Here is a 22,252-nt window from a genome sequence, read left to right as displayed (position 1 = left end):
CTTAGACGCTTAACTCATACCATATACAAATGCAATGAATGAACCTTGATTGAATCCTAAATTGGGACAAAGGGCAAAAGTATTTTGGGGAGAATTAGAGAATTTTGTACATAGAATGGGTATCAGAAGACACTATGAAATTTTGTTAAATTACCTGTGATAGTTAGCTGTGACAGTGGTTTTGTAATCCTGTGTGAGTTATATCCTAAGGTAAAAAAGCAACTTTCAAAAATCTTAAACTTTAATTAGTAGGCTTGTGGTTGGTAATAAATTGGTATATTAATCCTTAAATTTGCTTGTGCACATTATAGGATAGAGTAAATGAAAAAATAATTTGGTGTTCTTGGGAACAAGGGTTCTCACTAAGAGAGAAAGGAGATACAAATATGGAATGGGGAAAGATCAGGAAAAACCCTATGGTGATTGGCGATATCAGTATGAACATATGAGTTGTGTATGTGTGTGTGTTTTCCTACCTCTATCCACTCAAAGAGCCAAGAAGCAACAGTACTCCAGTAGCAATGAGCATAACTAGTTCCAAGATCTTGATTTCTAAATATCATTCCCCACTAAAAGGAACCAGGGCTCAGTGGGGAAATGACATTCTAGGACTGAAGCAGAGGACAAGATGAGCCTGGAACACCTTGTACCAGGAAAGGAAGGAAGTGCTCAAAGAATGATGTCATTCATTCATGTCAAAAGGACACAGCATCTGGTTTAAAGGGACTCTCATAGGTCAAATGTGGGACAACTTGAGCATCAAAGAGAAGGACAGAACTGGATTATGAAACACCAAGTTAAACGAATTCATGAGTCCATAGTGATAGCCATAAAAAAGCAGGCGAGGAGGGGAGGGAAAGCCTTTCTTTACAGAAGATTGACAGCTACTCAACACAAAAGAAATGATAGAATTAGAAAATCATCATTTAGCAACCACCAATGTAATAATAAATTGAGGCAATGATCATAATAGATTCTAAAATTAATGAACGAAAGGCTGTGAGAAAATATGACATATACACACAGTTTCAAAGTATTACTGCATCCCCACAGATTACTTATTACTTCAAAGGGAAAAAATACTTTAGCAGCGGAGAGATCTGGAAAACATCATCTGAAGTAATAATTAACATCAGCATCACAAATAATGGGGCAAATCGGCATCAGCTATGAAGTAACCAGAATCTAATTATGAAGAAACAATCAGACAAATTCAGATTTTAGGAAATTTTGTAAGACAATTTAACTGGATCTTTGTCAGTTGTCTTGTAGAATGTCTATATCAGTGTGGGATTCAACAACCCTTTGGGAGAGCAGTTGTTGGCGAAAAGAGATCACTCCTTCTCTTCCCTATCTCCTGGGGAGGGGAAAGATCAATGTTTCTCTTCTCTGAATCCTAGCGAGGAGAAGCTCTGAGATTCACCAAGATTGACGCTTGTGAGAATGGGAGCCAGACAGGTTGGATGCCCATTTGGGTGGGAGAATTGCTGATCTGGATCCTGTACCCACCTAAGTAAACAGAAAGAGGAACCCGATCAAGGAGGCAGAGGATAGAATAGAGTTGACTGCATACTATCTGTTTCTCAGAGCAAGAATAAGTAAGCTCCCCTTATCATGGGTCAAATGAATTCTGTAGAATGTGGTTGGGCCTGAGCTGTCTTGATATTCTCTCATTCAAGAAACCTCTATGTGATAGGTTACCAGCAGCCACAAGCTAAGTACATCTTTTGGCAGAAGAAGTCAACAGGGGATGAAAGAGGTTGAACCAGAGCAATCTCTCACATCCAGGAACTGGAGCCAAAGGAATCCCCTCAAATAACTTCTGGAGACTCACACATGCATCCCAATGAGAAAGGAGGCATTCACCTACCCCACAGAGGACAGAAGAGCTGAGTATCAACCAGACAGGCAGTAACAACCAACAAAGAGAGAATCAAGACCTCTCCTAGGAAGACTGATGTTACTGTTCTTAGAAAACACAAGCATCTTTCAAATCTCAATGTAAGTCTTACCCTGTCCAGAAAGACTGCTCCAAATACTGACTTAGCATGAAAATAAGATGCTTTGGTGACTGCTTAGGACATAGATAGGGCTTTGTGTACTAGCATTCATTGAAATATCCCAAATCTCCTCTAGTCCTTGCTCATTTACATAAAGAACGCTTCTAAGACTTCTCTTAACCCTGCCCGGGTGGTTCCATTAGGGCCAGAGTCTCACTTCGCTACTTCTAGAGAGCACAGGACTCATTCTGCAGCATGTGCAACTTGCTGGAACACAGGAATCTCAGTGACAGCCCATCTGCCTAGACACAACTCCCAGCCATTCCCTCTTTGGGATTCAACTATTCCCCAGTACTCTAACTCAGAGAGTAGACACAAGGTCCCAATGTGTCTACTCTGATCACTATCTTTCTCTCATTTTCCTTGCATTTCTCTCCTCTCACTCAAGCCAAGAGAGACTTTTCTTAGTCAGGAATAAAGGGATTAGAGTGAAAGTCGGCTTCCTCTCATAAAATTTATCCAAAACATTTTGTACATTCCTCTGAAGTCCTAGGCTTTAAGAACCTAAAGCCACAAAGACCACTTCTTTTTCTCTTTGCCTTTCATATCCTTCCCTGAAGTAATGGACTTCTAGAAGACAGCCTAGCTGCTTGAAATGGCAATAATACAGGGGATTAAAAAATAGAGAGACATAATATATTATAATAATTACCCTACATATATCACAGTTACCAAAGGAGACAAAAACATACTAAGATAAAAGTGAATGCAGAATGCTATTAGCAGACGTTTAATTCATCATCAGAAAGGTTTGACCCAAAAGAAAACATTGAGAAGAAGCATACAGTTCACCCCAACACTTTTAAATAATCCCGTCACTTTTAGGAGTATACCCAAATAACTGGGGCCACAGAAAACTCTGTATTAAAGCTAAGAAGAAGGGTTTCTTTAGAGCAGCAGCCCAGTGACTTCCGAAAATATTCTGAAGACATCTCACAAATGACTGCAAAAGACTGACCCTAGCAGAGAGGGTAGTGGGAGGGACCATCGATGTGAAGAAATGTCAGGACTAGGACATTACAGCCAGAAGAGTCCTAGGATCATTTAGACCAACTCTCCCATTTTATACATCATGAAACTCAAGTTGACAGTGGAAAGACTTCCAAAGTCCCTCAGAGAGACAGCAACAAATCTAGATCTATAACAAGGACTCAATTACTTCATTACTTTTCTTAATAACTTTTAACTATTAAAAGTAGTACATCGTTGGGGCCAGCCCAGTGGCATCATGGTTAAGTTCGCGTGCTCCGCTTTGGCAGCCTGGGGTTCCTAGGTTCAGATCCCTGGCACAGATCTAGCACCGCTCAAGCCATTCTGTGGCGGCATCCCATAAAAAAGAGGAAGATTGGCAGGGATGTTAGCTCAGTGACAATCTTCCTCGAGCAAAAAGAGGAAGATTGGCAACAGATGTGAGCTCAGGGTCAATTTTCCTCACATACACACACACACACACACACAAACACACATAAAGTAGCACATTGTTAAATATTTAGAAAATGTAAGAAATGCAAAGAGGGGAGGTGGGACCAAGATGGCGGAGTGAGTGGTCTTCCTTGTCTCTCCCCCTTCGAATCTACAACTAATTGGACATCAATCAGTTAACAAAGGAAATCCATATACCATCTCAAGACGCCTGAGACCCACGCTGCTATACATCGGAAGGTGCACGGACATCCCCCCGGGAGGAGGTGGAGATAGGTAAAAACTCTCTGAACCCCAACCCCCGGATAGCCTAATACCTGCAAGAGGCTCTTCCAGCGCACTCCCCCATAGCATCATCACGCACCAAAGGCGGGAGTGTGCACTCACCGGAAGAGCAACGGTGGAAACAGGTGACTACAGCCCTACCTAAGCCCCCTGTGATTACACCTAAGCCCAGGGGGAAACTCCAGGGTCCTGCACCACTGGCAGGGAAAGCCTCTGCTCGCCATTAGCAGAGAGGCCCCGCCCCGCATTCAGAACACCAGGAAGCACCCAAAGAGCAGAATTCCGGGCAAGGCAGCAGCCTGCCGGGCCCACGGACTCCAGCTGTGTCCCAGATGGGGCAAGGGGCTCCCAGAGATTCTGTGGGACTCATCTGGGGCTGGGTGGAGCTCCAGCAGACCAGCTCCGTGGCCCAGGGGGGAATACCAGGTTCCCACAGCAGCCTCAGCGAAAGCCTCTGCAGAGCACTAGTGGAGAAGCCCCAACCGGCAAGCACAAGGCTGGAAGGCCCTGCTGTGAAAGTAGCACAGCTAGGTGAGCTAACCACAGACTGCAGAAGATACCCATAGCTCTGCTGGGACCAATAGTGGACAAGTGAGATCTTGTGGGCTCTGACAGTGACAGAGCTGTGATTACAGGTGATCCTGCTCCCGCTGCTGGGAAAGCCCATAACACCGCTGTGGACCCCAAGGAGGGAGCGCGTCTAGGTGGTCTGCAACAGTAGGCACCAGCAGAATGAGGCCCCCTTGCGATTGCCCCCACAACTGAGGAGGGACCCCACAGAAGCACTGTGACTATGAGGAGGGGCCCAGGTCCAGTCAGTAACAGCTGACAGGGTTCCTGGTCGGTGCAGTCTCAACAGCTGCTCACCCCACACCAGTTGAAACAAGTGGAAGTAGTAACTAAACTCTATCTCTATGCAGAGGCACAAATCCACACCATCAAGCAGTATGAAAAAATACACTAACTGTCCAGAACAGAAGGAAAATGACAAGTACCCAGAAAACAATCCCAAAGACAATGAAATCTATAACCTAAATGACGATGAATTCAAAACAGCTATTATTAAAAAACTCAATGAGTTAAAAGAGAATTCAGATAGACAACTCAATGAGTTCAGGAGCTATGTCACAAAAGAGCTTGATACTATAAAGAAGAACCAAACAGAAATACTGGAGATGAAGAACATAATGGAGGAGATTAAAAAAAATCTGGACTCTCTGAACAGTAGGGCCGATAATATGGAGGACAGAATTAGCAATCTGGAGGATAGGAAAATAGAAATGCCACAGGCAGAGGAGGAGAGAGAACTAAGACTAAATACAAATGAAGAAACTCTCCAAGAATTATCTGACTCAATTAGGAGATGCAACATAAGCATTATAGGTATACCAGAGGGAGAGGAGAAGGAGAAGTGGACAGAAGGCCTGTTCAAAGAAATAATGGCTGAGAACTTTCCAAACTTGGGGACAGAGATGGAATTTCATGTGACAGAAGCCAATCTTTATCTCCAAACTTTATCAATGTAAGAAGACCAACCTCAAGGCATATAGTAGTGAAGCTAGCAAAAGTCAACGACAAAGAGAAAATACTAACAGCAGCCAGGCAGAAGAAAATGACCTACAAAGGAACCTGCATAAGGCTATCAACAGATTTCTCAGGAGATACGTTACAGGTTAGAAGAGAATGAAATGATATATTCAAAAGTCTGAAGGACAAAAACCTGCAGCCAAGAATACTCTACCCAACGAAAATATCCTTCAAGTACGATAGAGAAATAAAAATAAAAAGATAAACGGAAGGGAAACACCAAGAATAAATATAACCTTGTCATTTTAACCACAAACTCACAACACAAGAAGGAAGAGGGAAAAACAGAAAATCTGACAATAACAACCTAGAAGGGGAAGAGAAAAGGGATGGAAGGTTTTAATTTAAGGAAATAAGAGGTTATCAGAAAAAGGACTATCTCATCTATGAGATGTGTTATACAAACCACCTGGTAACCACTAAACAAATAACAAGAATAAAGACACAAATTACAAAGAAGAAGAAAGCCAATACAGAAATTTACCTACCTGAATTAGGAATTCAAAAATCATGGGACAAGAAGTACAAAGGAAATATAAAAGAACCGGAAAACAAGTGATAAAATGACAGCAGTAGGAACCCACGTTTCAATATTCACTCTAAATGTAAATGGATTGAACTCTCCAATCAAAAGACACATAGTGGCAGGATGGATCAAAGAACAAGATCCAACAATATGCTGCCTCCAGGAAACACACCTCAGCCCCAAAGACAAACACAGACTCAGAGTGAAGGGATGGAAAACAATACTCCAAGCTAATAATGAACAAAAGAAAGCAAGTGTTGCCATACTTATATCAGACAAAGTAGACTTCAAAGCAAACCAGATAAAGAAAGACAAAGGGGGCAGTATATAATGATAAAAGGGACACTCCACCAAGATGACATAACACTTATAAATATATGCACACCCTACACAGGAGCACCACAATTTGTAAAGCAGCTATTAACAAAACTAAAACGAGACATCAACAACAATACAATAATACTAGGGGACCTCAACACCCCATTAATAACAATGGATAGATCATCCAGACAGAAAATCAACAAGGAAATTATAGAATTAAATGAAAAATTAGACCAGATGGACTTAATAGATATATATAGAACACTTCATCCCAAAACAGCAGGTTACACATTCTTCTCAAGTGCTCATGGAACATTCCCAAGGACAGACCTTATCTTGGGAAACAAAGCAAGCATCAATAAATTCAACAGGGTTGCAATAATATCGAGCATCTTTTCAGATCATAATGCTATGAAACTAGAAATCAACTACAAGAATAAAGCTGGGAAAGAGGCAAAAATGTGGAGACTAAACAACATGCTACTGAACAAACAATGGGTTATTGAAGAAATTAAAGAAGAAATCAAATATCATCTGGAGACAAATGAAAATGAAAACACTCCATACCAACTTATTTGGGACACAGCAAAAGCAGTCCTAAGAGGGAAATTCATTGCAATACAGGTTCACCTCAACACGCAAGAAAAATCTTACATAAACAACCTAAAACAACACCTAACAGAATTAGAAAAAGAATAATAAACAAAGACCAAAGTCAGTAGAAGGAGGTAAATAATAAAAATTAGAGCAGAAATAAACGATATTAAAACAAAAAAGACAGCAGAAAGGATCAATGAAACAAAGAGTAGGTTCTTCGAAAAAATTAACAAAATCGACAAACAGCCAGACTCACTAAGAAAAAAAGAGAGAAGTCTCAAATAAACAAAATTAGAAATGAGAGAGCAGAAATCACAACAGATACCGAAGAAATACAAAGGATCGTAAGAGAATACTAAGAAAAACTATATGGCAACAAATTGAACAACCTAGAAGAAATGGATAAATTCCTAGACTCTTACAACCTCCCCAAACTGAATCAGGAAGAAACAGAGAATCTGAATAGACCAATCACAAGTAAAGAAATAGAAACAGTAATCAAAAACCTCCCCCAAAAATAAGAGTCCAGGACCAGATGGCTTCTCTGGAGAATTCTACCAAACATTCAAAGAAGATTTAATACCTATCCTTCTCAACCTATTCCAGAAAATTGAGGAAGATGGAGGACTCCCTAAAACATTCTATGAAGCCAACATCGCCCTGATCCCCAAACCTGACAAGGACAACACAAAGAAGGAGAACTACAGGCCAATATCACTGATGAACATAGATGCAAAAGTCCTCAACAAAATTTTGGCAAACCGAATACAGCAATACATCAAAAAGACTATACACCATGATCAAGTGGGATTTATACCAGGGACACAGGGATGGTTCAACATCCGCAAGTTAATCAACGTGATACACTACATTAACAAAAGGAGAAACAAAAACCACACGATCATCTCAATAGATGCAGAGAAAGCATTCGCCAAGATCCATCATCCATTTACGATAAAAACCCTCAATAAAATAGGTATAGAAGGAAAGTACCTCAACATAATAAAGGTCATATATGACAAAACCACAGCCAACATCACACTCAGTGGACAAAAACTGAAACCCATCCTCTGAGAACAGGAAGAAGACAAGGGTGCCCACTTTCACCACTCTTATTCAACATAGTACTGCAGGTGTTGGCCAGAGGAATTCGGCAGGAAAAAGAAATAAAAGGAATCCAAATAGGCACTGAAGAAGTAAAACTCTCGCTGTTTGCAGACGACATGATCTTATATGTAGAAAACTCCAAAGAATCCATAGGAAAACTATTAGAAACAATCAACAGCTACAGCAAAGTTGCAGGGTATAAAATCAACATACATAAATCAGTAGCATTTCTAGACGCTAACAATGAACTAACAGAAAAAGAACTCAAGAATTCAATCCCTTTCATGATGGCAACAAAAAGAATAAAATACCTTGGGATAAATGTAACCAAGCAAGTCAAAGATCTATACAACAAAAACTACAAGACTTTCTTGAAAGAAATTGATGACGACATAAAGAGATGGAAAGACATTCCATGCACATGGACGGGAAGAATAAACATAGTTAAAATGTCCATACTACCTAAAGCAATCTACAGATTCAACGCTATCCCAATCAGAATCCCAATGACATTCTTTACAGAAATTGAACAAAGAATCCTAAAATTCATATGGGGCAATAAAAGTCCCCAAATTGCTAAAGCAATCCTGAGAAAGAAGAACAAAGCTGGAGGCACCACAATCCCTGACTTCAAAGCATACTACAAAGCTACAGTAATCAAAACAGCATGATACTGGTACAAAAACAGGTGCACAGATCAATGGAACAGAATTGAAAGCCCAGAAACAAAACCACACATCTATGGACAGCTAATCTTTGACAAAGGAGCTGAGGGCCTACAATGGAGAAAAGAAAGTCTCTTCAACAAATGGTGCTGGGAAAACTGGACAGCCACATGTAAAAGAATGAAAATTGACCATTCTTTTTCACCATTCACAAAAATAAACTCAAAATGAATCAAAGACCTAAAAATTAGGCCTGAAACAATACGTCTTCTAGAAGAGAATATAGGCAGTACACTCTTTGACATCAGTTTCAAAAGGATCTTTTTGGACACCATGTCTTCTCAGACAAGGGAAACAATAGAAAGAATAAACAAACCGGACTTCATCAGACTAAAGAGCTTCTTCAAGGCAAGGGAAAACAGGATTGAAACAAAAAAACAGCCCACTAATTGGGGAAAAATATTTACAAGTTACTTATCTGACAAAGGGTTAATCTCCATAATATATAAAGAACTCACACAGCTCAACAACAAAAGATCAAACAACCCGATCAAAAAATGAGCAGAGGACATGAACAGACATTTCTCCAAAGAAGATATACGGATGGCCAATAGACACATGAAAAGATGCTCATCATCACTGATCATCAGGGAAATGCAAATCAAAACTACACTAAGATATCACCTTACACCTGTTAGAATGGCAAAAATATCCAAAACCAAGAGTGACAAATGTTGGAGAGGCTGTGCAGAAAAAGCAACCCTCATCCACTGTTGGTGGGAATGCAAACTGGTGCAGCCACTATGGAAAACAGTATGGAGATTCCTCAAAACGTTAAAAATAGAAATACCTTATGAACCAGCCATCCACTACTGGGTATCTATCCTAAGAACCTGAAATCAGCAATTCCAAAAGTCCCATGCACCCCTATGTTCATCACAGCATTATTCACAATAGCCAAAACATGGAACCAACCTAAGTGCCCAGCAATTGATGATTGGATAAAGAAGATGTGGTATATATATACAATGGAATACTACTCAGCCATAAAAAAGAACAAAATCGTCCCATTCACAACACCATGGATGGACCTTGAGGGTATTAATGTTGAGTGAAATAAGCCAGGCAGAGAAAGACGAACTCTGTATGATTCCACTCATAGGTGGTAGTTAACATATAGACAAAGAGAACTGATCAGTGGTTACCAGGGGAAAGGGGGAGTGGGAGGAGGGCACAAAGGGTGAAGTGGTGCACCTACAACATGACTAACGATAATGTACAACTGTAATTTCACAAGGTTGTTAACTATCATAATCTTAATTTAAAAAAAAAGATGCAAAGAGGGGGTTAAAAAGTCATAATCCCACATACCAGAGACAAATTCGGTTAATATTTTGTTGTTTCTTTTTCCAGATATCTTCCCCATAATTGTACAGATACATTCACATAGGTGTATTAGTCTGCTCAGGCTGCCACGACAAAATACCAGAGACTAGGTGGCTTAAACAACAAAAATTTATTTTCTCTCAGTTTCTGGAGGCTGGAAAGTCAAAGACCAAGGTTCTGGCAGGGCTCAGTTTCTGATGAGAGCCCTTTCCTAGCTAGAAACAGCCACCTTCTCACTGTGCCCTCACACAGCAGAGAGAGCTCTGGTGTCTCTTCCTCTTTTTAAAAGGGCACCAGCCCTATGCGATTAGGGCCTCACCCTTATGACCTCATTTAACCTTTAATATCCCCTCACAGGCTCCAGCACCAAATATAATCACACTGCAGAGTTTAGGGCTTCAACACACGAGTTTTAGGGAGACACAACTCAGCCCATAGCATTCTGCCTCTGGCTCCCCAAAATTCACATCCTTATTGCATGCAAAATGCATTCATTCCATCCCATCAGCCCCAAAAGTCTTAATTCACTCCACCATCAACTTTAACATGGAGAGTCCAAAGTCTCATTTAAATATCAACTAAGGGACGCCATGTTAGGACGAAGGGGAAGGAGGAGAAGCGCTTAAAGTGGCGGGAGCGGGAGTGGGGTTGGACCCAGGGCTGAGGCAGGTCGCACCTTCCTCCCGCCTCAGTGGATCATGCCTAGAGTGGCAGCAGTTGTGGGGGGTGCGGGTAGTGACTGGGCGGTGCCAGCGCAGGAGATGATGCCGTTTCCAGTTACAACGCAGGGATCACAACACACACAGCCGCCACAGAAGCATTATGGCATTACCTCTCCTATCAGCTTAGCAGCCCCCAAGGAGACTGACTGCCTGCTTAGACAGAAACTCATTGAGATTCTGAAGCCGTTTGGGGTTTTTGAAGAGGAAGAGGAACTGCAGAGCAGGATTTTAATTTTGGGAAAATTAAATAACCTGGTAAAAGAGTGGATACGAGAAATCAGTGAAAGTAAGAATCTTCCACAATCTGTAATTGAAAATGTTGGAGGAAAAATTTTTACGTTTGGATCCTACAGATTAGGAGTACATACAAAAGGTGCTGATATTGATGCATTGTGTGTTGCACCAAGACATGTCGATCGAAGTGACTTTTTCACCTCATTCTATGATACGTTGAAATTACAGGAAGAAGTAAAAGATTTAAGAGCTGTTGAAGAGGCATTTGTACCAGTTACAGATTGATATTTTGTTTGCAAGATTAGCACTGCGGACTATTCCAGAAGACTTGGACTTAAGAGATGACAGTCTGCTTAAAAATTTAGATATAAGATGCATAAGAAGTCTTAACAGTTGCAGGGTAACCGATGAAATTTTACATCCATTACCAAACATTGACAACTTCAGGTTAACCTTGAGAGCTATCAAACTGTGGGCCAAATGCCACATCTATTCCAATGTATTAGGTTTCCTCAGTGGTGTTTCCTGGGCTATGCTAGTAGCAAGAACTTGCCAGCTTTATCCAAATGCAATAGCATCAAGTCTTGTACATAAATTTTTCTTGGTATTGTCTAAATGGGAATGGCCAAATCGAGTGCTATTGAAACAGCCTGAAGAATGCAATCTTAATTTGCCTGTATGGGACCCAAGGGTAAACCCCAGTGATAGCTACCATCTTATGCCTATAATTACACCAGCATAACCACAACAGAACTCCACGTACGATGTGTCCGTTTCAACACGGATGGTCACGGTTGAAGAGTTTAAACAAGGTCTTGCTATCACAGATGAAATTTTGCTGAGTAAGGCAGAGTGGTCCAAACTTTTTGAAGCTCCAAACTTCTTTCAAAAGTACAAGTATGTATTTTAAGGCACGGCGGACATGCTGCTCTCTTAAGTAATGGTTAAATGGTAGCATATTTGACATCTCTGCTTGATAGACTAATGTAGTTTCGAATTTTCCTTTAAACATCTGTAGAAGTTTTCTTCCTGGCACAAGGGGTGTACTGTTTTTAGTAAACCTCTTATTTTTTCTTTGTCAAGGTAAAGTGTAGCCCCTACAGTTTTGCTGCCTGATGTAACCAAACTCCTACTACATTTGCAGCAACATCAGTTTTGTAGGCATACTTTAGTCATCACCAAAGTCTAAATCTGTATACCTTGGCAAAGGAGGTGAATGTTAAAATCTGTAGTTAATGTTCTCTATTAAGAAACTAAGTAGCCAGTTCTGGAAACTTATCATTAAGATTCCCTATTACATAGGCAAAGCTAATCAAATGTCACTATATAGTCATAAAATGTTTTCAGTAATTACACGATTGGCCTGCCAGTCCCCCTAATGTTAGTAAAGCCCCCTCAAATATTTCTACAAATAATTTTCTTGGAATCTAAATGGGTGTAGTATTTTTTACTAATGGTTTTAATATAATCGTTTAATACCTTGGTACAGGTTAAAATCCTGATTGTGTTGGTTTTGATGAAAATTGTAAGTTATAATAAATCTTTAAGAAATAATAATAATAATAAATAAATAAGTAAATAAATAAATACCAACTAAATTGGTTATGAGTGAGACTTCAGGTATGATTCATCCTGAGCAAAATTCCTCTCCACCTGTGAACCTGTGAACCCAGATAAGTTATGTGTTTCCAAAATACAATGGTGGGACAAGCATAAGAGAGACGTTCCCATTCCACAAAGGAGAAACAGGAAAGAAGAGGTGACAGGTCCCAAGGAAGTCCAAAGCCTAGCGAGGCAAATTCCATTAGATCTTATGGCTGGAGACTAATGTTCTTTGGTTCGACGTCCCACCTTCCAGGTCGACAGTGGTGGCAGCGTCACCCCCACCGCTCTGCATGGTGCCTTGTTCCCATGGCTCCCTGTAGTGGCCTCCCTCTGAAACGGAAGAGAACAGCCTTGCCCTGTGGGCCTGTGCTGGGAGTGGAAGTCGTGACAGTCACTGAATCATCTTCCGAGTCGTTCCTCCTTTCCCTCAAGAACAGCACATGTTTATAGCCAAATAACTCTACGGTCTGGTCCTGTAGAATCCAAGAAGTCCAACAGCGTCCCTTCGTTCTGGCCCTCTTTCTCTCTCCTCTTTAGCTGAAATTGGCAATGTCTCTGCTCATATAATCCCATCTCTATTCCTGGCTTCTGCTGAGATGGCTGATTAAGCCCATGAGTCATACCCATGATCTATTTAGTGTTCTCTTCAGGACAAGCTTTCTCACTTTTTACAACATGGACAGGCTAAGAATTTTCCAAATCTCCAAGTTCTGGTTCCTTTTTGCTTAATAATTCCTTGTTAAACTCTCTTCTCTCACATTTTATGATAAGCAGTAAGGAAGATCCAAGCCACACCTTCGTTACTTCGATTAGAAATCTCGTCTGCTAAATAAATACCTAATTTGATCTTTTGCAAATTCTATCTTTCACAAAACAGTCGAACAATTCAGCCAAGTTCATTGCCACTCTATAACAAGAACTGTCTTTCCTCCAGCTTCCAATACACTGTTCCTCATTTCTGTCTGAGACTTCTCCAGAACGGCCTTTAACATCCATATTTCTCCCACAGACCCTTCACAGCAATCTCAGCTTTTTCTAGTATACACCTCGAAATTCATCCAGCCTTTGCCCATCACCCCGTTCCTAAGCCACTTCCACATTCTCAGGTATTTGTTACTGAAGCACCCTGTTACTGCACAAAATTGGAGTCTCTTAGTCAATGCGCATAAAAAAGCCAGTTAAGGGGCTGGTCTGGTGGCGCAGCGGTTAAGTACACATGTTCTGCTTTGGATCCCGGGTGCAGACATGGCACCACTTGGCAAGCCATGCTGTGGTAGGCGTCCCACATATAAAGTAGAGGAAGATGGACATGGATGTGAGCTCAGGGCCAGCCTTCCTCAGCAAAAAAAGACGAGGATTGGCAGCAGTTAGCTCAGGGCTAATCTTCCTCAAAAAAAAAAAAGAAGAAGAAAAAAAAAAAGCCAGTTAACTACAGCATTAGACTTTGGGAAAAGAGATCGGCTTTATTTTGTGAGATCAATCTGCAGGGAGACAGTGGGTATGTGCCCTCAGATCTGTCTCCATGATTCAGAATTTGGGGCAAAATTTAAAGGAAGAGGCTACCACACGGAAACACTAGTGGGACAGGTTTTTACTGGTGGGCTTCCAAACATTTATGATGAGGTGGGGAAACAATTTTAACATTGGATCTTCCTGAATGAGGGACCCCTTGCTGCTAACAACAGTCTGACTTATAAGTTTCAGCCATGTCTCAGCCATTTGGTTCCAGGGGGAGGAGAATCTTTGGTTTCGTGGTCATTTCAGGTCAAGATTTCTTCTTTTGTGGCCAGCCGGGTGGCATAGCAGTTAAATTCACACGTTTCGCTTTGGCAGCCCGGGGTTCACTGGTTAGGATCCCAGGTGCAGACCTAAGCACTGCTTGTCAAGCCATGCTGAAGCAGGCATCCCACATATAAAGTAGAGAAAGATGGGCACAGATGTTAGCTCAGGGCCAGGCTTCCTCAGCAAAAATGAGGAGGATTGGCAGCAGATGTTAGCTCAGGGTTAATCTTCCTCCAAAAAAGGGGGGGGAAAAAAGATTTCTTCTTTTGTGCATGCTCTGGCTACACAACTTGGCAAATTTTCTGAAAGGCAATTCTCTTTGGTCTTTTTGTTTTTATTTGCTGAGGAAGATTTTCCCTGAGCTAACATCTACACCAATCTTCCTCTATTTTGTATGTGGGTCACCACCACAGCATGGCTGCCGACAAGTGGTGTAGGTTCACACCTGGAAACTGAACCTAGGCTGCCAAAGTGGAGCACACCAAACTTAACCACTAGGCAACGGGGCAACTCTTAATCACTTGCTGATAAGAGATGGGGTCAGTTGAACTGGTCCTGGAGGGTTATAACCCCACCTCTCAATACCAAAATCTGCATTAGTCTACTCAAGCTGCCATAACAAAATACCAGACTGGGTGGATTAAACAAGAGAAATTTGTATCCCATAGCTTTAGAGGCTGGAAAGTCCAAGATCAATGTGCCAGCCAATTCAGGTCCTGATGAAGGCTTTCTTCCTGGCTTACAGACAGCTACTTTTTTGCTGTGTCCTCACACACAGAGCTCTGTTGTCTCTTTCTTCTAAGAGCATTAACCCTATCAGATTAGGCTCATTCTTATGATCTCATTTAACATTTTATCACCTCCTCACAGGCCCTATTCCAAATAGAGTCAAATTGGGGGCTAGGGCTTCATCATATGAATTTGGGGTGTATGCAATTCAGTCCATGACAATAAATCTTAAATTATATATGTATGTATGTATTTATATATAAACATACACACATATACAGAGAGTTTTGTATAGTTTTCACCTAAATTTTCATGAAAATTTCCCATATTATTCAAAGCATAATTTTAATTAAATGCATGCTATTCAATCTTATGACTATTACCATTTACTGTTGTTTAACTATTAAGTCATTTTAAAATTTCGCTATTTAAATAATTTTGCAATGAACACCTTTATACAAAATTTTTATTTGCTTCTTACTTAGGATAAATTTCCAGAAGTTCCAATGCTGAATCAAAGACTATGAATATTTTAAAGGCTCTTGGTACATGTTGCCAAACCGCTTCCCAGAAACCTGTACCAATTAATGCACACTCCTATCTGTACTACACACTATAATAAAATGTTTTTCTAACTGAAAAAGAAAATACCAGTATCATAAATAACCAAAAAAAGACAAGGATTTTTGTTTTATTAAACGGGCGATTAAAGAGTCAGGAAAACCAAATAAAAAGTGTTATTACTGATTAGATCATACAGTGGGGAGGGAACAGCTATAAAAATATTTGGGGACAATTGGGGAATTCTCAATATAGACTGCATATTAGGAAATATTATTGCACTAATGTTAAATTCTTGATTCTGAAAATGGTATTTTGATTATGCAGACTGTCCTAGCTCTTAGGAGATACACACTGATGCGTCATGAAGCATGAAGCTTATATTCAAATGATCGAGAAAATACATTGTGTGCATTTTTGTGTACATGTATATAGAGACAGAGATAGAGATATGAAAGAGAGGTACTGAGGAGGGGAAGAAGAGGGGAGAAGGATGAGCAATGTGGCAAAATGTTAATCTTGAATCCAGTAAAAGGTAAATGGCTGCTCATTATACAGTTCTTTCAACTTTTCTATAAGCTTAAAATTTTTCAAAATAAAAGCATATGAGAGAGCACTCAAAAGATAAGAACTGGCTATTCATAGAAAAATAAATTAGTCGGTAAACAAGAAAAATGTGTGAAAATTTATAAACTTGCTAATTATTTATGGCCTTTTACTTCCTCCTGCCCTCTTGGCATTTTCTCTTTAGTCACTTCAACTGCATTTCATCAAATGGACCCAGAAAGGAATGAGAAGTGAAATCTCAATCATTCCATTTTACTTCTCATTAGCAGTCCTGGAAAAATGTTTAGAAGATTGAAAAGGTCAAAATTAGCTCTTACAGTGAGTTTTGAAAAGGACTATCAACTTAAATTCACAACCTAGTCTTCAATACAGATTCTTATGGTCTCCTATGACCCTAAATGTTTGATAGATTCTAGGTCCTAAATGGCAAAAAAAAAAAAAAGTTAGTAATATACATGATCTTAGCCAAAAGGCTGAGAAGTGATGTAGTTAGTAATAAATCATATGAAAAATAGCAAGTTTTCTCTAAATTAAAAACAAAATGTTGACCTCTGCTATTGGTCTTACTTTTACCAGGAAAGCAGCATATAAAACAGAAGGCAATTGATGCATTTACAGCCATGACTGGAAGTTTTCCTTCTGAGAAAGAACATGAAAGAAGCAGTTTAACATAGTGGTTCAAAGCACGGGCTACAGAGTCCGGGTGTCTGTGTTTGAATATTTACTTCACCACTTACTGCCTATGTGATTTGTGGCAAATTACTCAATCTCTTTTTTCTTTTTTTGAGGAAGATTAGCCCTGAGCTAACATCTGCTCTGCTGCCTGTTTTTTTCTTTTTTCTTTTTTTTTTGCTGAGGAAGACTGGCCCTGAGCTAATATCCATGCCCATCTTCATCTGCTTTATATGTGGGATGCCTGCCACAGCATGGCTTGACAAGTGGTGCCATGTCTGCACCTGGATCCGAACCGTTGAACCCTGGGCCGCCAAAGCAGAACGTGCTCACTTAACTGCTGAGCGACCAGGCCAGCCCCTCAATCTCGTTATGCCTCAGCTTCCTCATCTGAAAATGAGGACAACGGTAAAATCTATGTCTCAGGCTTGCTGTGAAGGTCAAACAAGTTAGTACATTTTGCAATTAGAGCAGCATCTGGCATACTGTAAGACCTCAAAATATGTTAACTGCTATGGTTCTTATCATCACTAGCATTACTACAGTAACTACTACCACCATCAGCAGCACTTTCAACTTGCAGCTGATAAGTTTGGCGTTTGAGTCAGAAAAACTAAGGCAATACAAAGTAAGCACAATACCACACACACACACTCCACGGGTGAAAAAGAGGAAGAGAAGAGGCCCCGAGTCAATCCTTTAGTGCCTCCTCAAACTGTTTAGAGAGGAAACTGAGAAGGTAGCAAACAATGCATGGCTCATTTCAAGAAGGAACCTGTGTGGTGTGAATAAATTAATCTCAAGAGAAATGACAAGTTCTCTCACTCAGTTAACCATTTATCAAACATTACTGAAACTTACATCAGGTACTGAGCCAGATGCTAGGAATACAAAATAGAAAAATGTCTATGATTTTAAAAACTTCATGTTCTTATCACAGAAATATACATAGATTATAACATATGATAGATTATATGATGGCTGTATCCTCAGGATACTATGGAAGCAGAAGAGAGACACCTAAACTAGGCTTGGCGGAAGGAGGAAACAGCAGGAAGACTTCCCAAGGTGGTCACATTTAAACTGGGTCTTAAAGAAGAATAACAGATAAATGGGAATAAAGCGGGAAAAATCATTCCTCCAGGGGTAGAAGTCGGCAAATGGAGAAAAAAGATGCATACCATTGCCCTGCCTACAGCCACACAACCAGAAGACCTCTTCCTAAAGCTAATGAGCAGATACCATTAGAAGTATGGGCCTGAATAGGTGTGCTTCTGGAAAATCCTCTGTTTACACACACCACATCTCCACCCTCCGCAACTCAAAATAAGCCACGTTTGGAGAACTGACAGAAAGCGGTGATTAATAAGAGATTCAGAGACAAGTTTCTCACTTACAACACTGGGTGGCAGCAGTGGGCAATGGCTTCTTCTGGCTTTCTTCTTGAACAGAATACTAGAAGCAGAAAGGAGGAAAAAAAAATATATAATAAGAAGCCCAGGTAAAAAGGAAAAAAAATCACAACTATTTGTAAAAATTTTTAGCATTTGAATGGAGTCTTTTTTTTTTTTTTTGAGGAAGATTAGCCCTGAGCTAACATCTGCCACCAATCCTCCTCTTTTTGCTGAGCAAGACCGGCCCTGAGCTAACACATCCATGCCCATCTTCCTCTACTTTATATGTGGGACGCCTGCCACAGCATGGCTTGTCAAGCAGTGCCATGTCTGCACCCGGAATCTGAAGCGGCAAACCCCGGGCCGCCAAAGCAGAACGTGCGCACTTAACTGCTGCGCCACCAGGCTGGCCCTGGAGTCAAATTTTTATTGAACAGAAACAGATCATCCTGCTGCTGCTTTCCCTGCGGGATCCTGACACACAGGCCAGACTATCAGATATGACACTGGCCCAGTGCCACAGGCTAAAGCAAGAGAGCAGAGAGGCTGTTCTGACCAAGGGCACCTGGGCATCCTTCCAGCTCTGCCAGGTAGCTGTAAAAGGCTTAACCTTAGAAGCCTTACAGGAGCTTCAGAGGACTTAGAAACTCACTCCTGTAAGTTTTCTTGTGGATAATGTATAGATTTCCTCATTTGGGTGATGGAACTGAAAATCTCTCTGAGACTTGAGTTTTCTCATCTTTAAAAAAAGTAATAGTGCTTCTTACCTTACAAAGTCACGTGGAAAGTAAGTGAAATTACTTATTTAAGCACGTAATGCAACATCTGGTACCTAGTAGAGTCCCCTTCCCACTTATATTCTAACTTCCCCAACTCAACCTACCACCATCACCAGCAAAAAAGAGAGTAGTGACACCATTAAAAAAAAAAAGTTCTATAAAAGGGAACAGGGACCACCCCAGTGGCACAGCGGTTAAGTGCGCAAGTTCCACTTTGGTGGCCTGGGGTTCGCCGGTTCAGATCCCGGGTGCAGACATGGCACCGTTTGGCAAGCCATGCTGTGGCAGGTGTCCTACATATAAAGTAGAGGAAGATGGGCACAGATGTTAGCTCAGGGCCAGTCTTCCTCAGTAAAAAAAGAGGAGGATTGGCAGCAGTTAGCTCAGGGCTAATCTTCCTCAAAAAAAAAGGGGGGGGGGGACAGAATTAAGTACAAGTCTTGAGGATGGGCAGGATTTGGAAAGGCAAAACAAGAAAAAGGCAGAAAAAAGTTAACACAAGTACATAGAGTCTGGAAAGCAGAATAGTTTGATTCTGTGAGAGCCCAGCAGAGGATCAGAAAAACATAATGTGGTCATCAGGCAACTTGCAAACATGAGCTCTGGAGTTCTCATCCTGACTCTGCCACTTATCAACAAGCTGTGAGGTCCTGGCACGTCAGAGCTTCGCTAATGCTGCCAGCGAATGAGCCATGCACTCGGCAGGTGTTTCTTGAGTACCTAGGTGTGCGAGGCCTTGTTCTAGGCACTGAGGGAAGAGAGTTTATAAATCACGGTAAGGAGTTTGGATTTTATCCTAATGTATTGTGAAACCGTTTAGTGTTTTAAACACGAGAGGGATATGACTCTATTACACTTTAAAAATCACTCTGGCTGCTGTGTGAGATGCATTGTAGGGAACAAGAGGGGAAACAGACTAATTATTGCAAAAATCTAGACAGAAGTTAATGATGGCTTACACAGGAATGTGAGTGAGCAAGGGCATTTCAAGTCATTGGATCCAAAATACGAAACACTTTTTGTGTATAAATATACTTTTACATGTAAAGTACTTTATAAGCAATAAATTATGATACAAATATCAGAGGTACATACTGCCATTACTCCATCTAACAGGGAATAATCAGAAGTCAAGCACAATCTAAAGGATATGATAGTGTTAAGAAAACTGTCAATCATAAAAATGTTCAAAACTTCTTAAGCAACCCACTCCAAAGCAAAAAAAAAGGACTTGGTTGTAAATAATAACTGTTATAAATCATAATTTTTGTAGGCAGTACATACGCGTAACAGTGAGGAAATCCTAAAACTTTAAGTCTTAAACTAGAAGAATTCAGACTTGAGACAACAATAGATATTTTTGGAAGACATATTTAATGAATCTCTTCCAGGCCTGTTTATGTACCCAAAAAAAACAGGAAAAACTAGTATAAGAAAGGAAAATTACAGGCCAATCTCACTTACGAACATAAATGCAAAAATCCTAAACAGATTACCAAACAAAATTCATCATATCATATTATTTATCCATCATAAATAAGTGCTATAATATTGACATGTGAATATGTATGTACATGTGTGCATATGTATTTATGTCGATATAAAAATGTCCATATATCATGACCAAGTGTGTTTGAAATGGAAGAACAGTTCAATACATGAAAATCTACTCATGTAAATCACCACAATAAACAGATAACAAGGAGAAAAACTATGTGATCTAACTAAATGCAGGAAAAGCCTTGATAAAATTCCTTATTTTTTCAAGACAAAAATTCTTAGAAAATCAGAAAGAAAATAGCATTTCCTTAATTTGATATAGTATCTATCAAAATCTATAGCAAACATCATACTTTAAGATTTATGAAGCATTCCCCTTATAGGCAGGAAAATGATAAGGCTCCCTGCTGTCACTCCAAGTACTAAAAATTACACTGTATGTTTTATGCAACAAATTTTTTAAAATAAGGGGTCATGAGAAACAAGAACTGAGAAAATATCACAGCTAAGAGGAGCTAAAGAGACATGACAACTGAATGTAACAGTGTCCCAGATGGGATCCTGGAACAGAAAAAGGGCATGAAGTAAAAACTAAGGAAAGTTGAAAAAACTATGGATTTTTAGTTTTACTTTTTAGTTAAATATAATAAAAACAAAATAAAACATTAACTTTTTAGTTAATAATATATCAGCGTTGGTTCATTAATTGTAACAAACATACCACAGTAATGTAAGATGTTAATAACGGGAAATCTTGGGGGGAAGGCAGAGAAGAAGTTGATAAGGAAACTCCCTGTACTGTCTGCTCAGTATAAAACACTCAAACACTTGAAAACATAAAACATAAGGACTGGAAAGAGACAAAAACTGCAAAGATCCAAAAACTAGTTACAGAGAAAAGTCTAAGGGAATCTCTAAACTAGTAGAACTAATAAAATTTGCTAAATAAGATCAATACTAAAAAAAATGAGCAGCAAAGCACTGCCTTATATTAGCAATGACCTATTAGAAAATGTAATTTTTAAATGTATCATTCACAAAAGAATTAGGAATAAATCTAAAAAAAAAAAGTGTAAAATCTGCATGAAGAAAAGTAGGTTTTCCCCAGGTGGCACTTCTCACCTTCTAACATTTACTATACTTATTATATTTCCTGCATACTGTCTGTCTCCTTTTATTTGATCCATAAGGACAGGATCTTTGTTTAACCTCTGATGTTTACCAAGCACCTACAACAGTCCCTGGTACATAGTGCACAATAAGTTATTTGGTGAATAAATTACTGATGAATGAATGTCACCAATAAAGAGAGAAACGCAAATTAAAACAATAAGGCTCTAAATTTATTAGATTAGCAAAACTTTTAAATCAGGTAATGTCAAGTATCAGTAAGGATAGAGAGAAGCAAGAAAATGGGAATATAAGTTGGTACAATTAATTTAGAGTAATTTAGCCATATCTATAAGGTTGAACAGTGCATATCCCACAACTAAGCACCTGTACTTACAGGTATACACCCAGACAGTCTCTCATACATAAGCACAGACACAGGCTCAGGGAGGTCCACTGCAGCATGCATTCGTAATAGTGAAAACAGAATGGTCCCTGAGTGGGGAGATTAAGAAATGGTGGCACAATCCAGCTCTGTGAAGTGGTAGAGCCCCAGCCCGCCTTGACTCAAGTGCTTCTGGAACCAAGAGGCTGCTGTGTACGGGAACTGTTACACACCATAGGATAAAAAGACAAGACTC

The 22,252-nt window shown here is 40.0% G+C and overlaps 1 protein-coding gene and 1 pseudogene across 27 annotated transcripts in view; one reads left to right on the top strand and one right to left on the bottom strand.

The window, feature by feature from the left end:
- UNC13B (unc-13 homolog B) overlaps positions 1–22,252 on the bottom strand; it is a 217,569-nt gene that overhangs the window by 133,092 nt on the left and 62,225 nt on the right. For 23 of the 27 annotated variants that reach the window (XM_070250603.1, XM_070250596.1, XM_070250595.1 and 20 more), the window contains one exon: positions 18,226–18,283. The exons of the other annotated variants lie outside the window; for them this stretch is intronic. In XM_070250603.1, coding sequence (XP_070106704.1) covers positions 18,226–18,283 — 58 coding nt within the window. The remainder of the gene's footprint in view (positions 1–18,225; positions 18,284–22,252) is intronic. 27 annotated transcript variants of the gene reach the window in all.
- Positions 10,693–11,800, top strand: LOC102150118 (poly(A) polymerase alpha pseudogene; annotated as a pseudogene).

This window comes from Equus caballus, chromosome 25, assembly GCF_041296265.1.
Source record: "Equus caballus isolate H_3958 breed thoroughbred chromosome 25, TB-T2T, whole genome shotgun sequence".
Taxonomy (NCBI): domain Eukaryota; kingdom Metazoa; phylum Chordata; class Mammalia; order Perissodactyla; family Equidae; genus Equus; species Equus caballus.
This window is presented reverse-complemented; position numbering and strand designations above follow the sequence as displayed.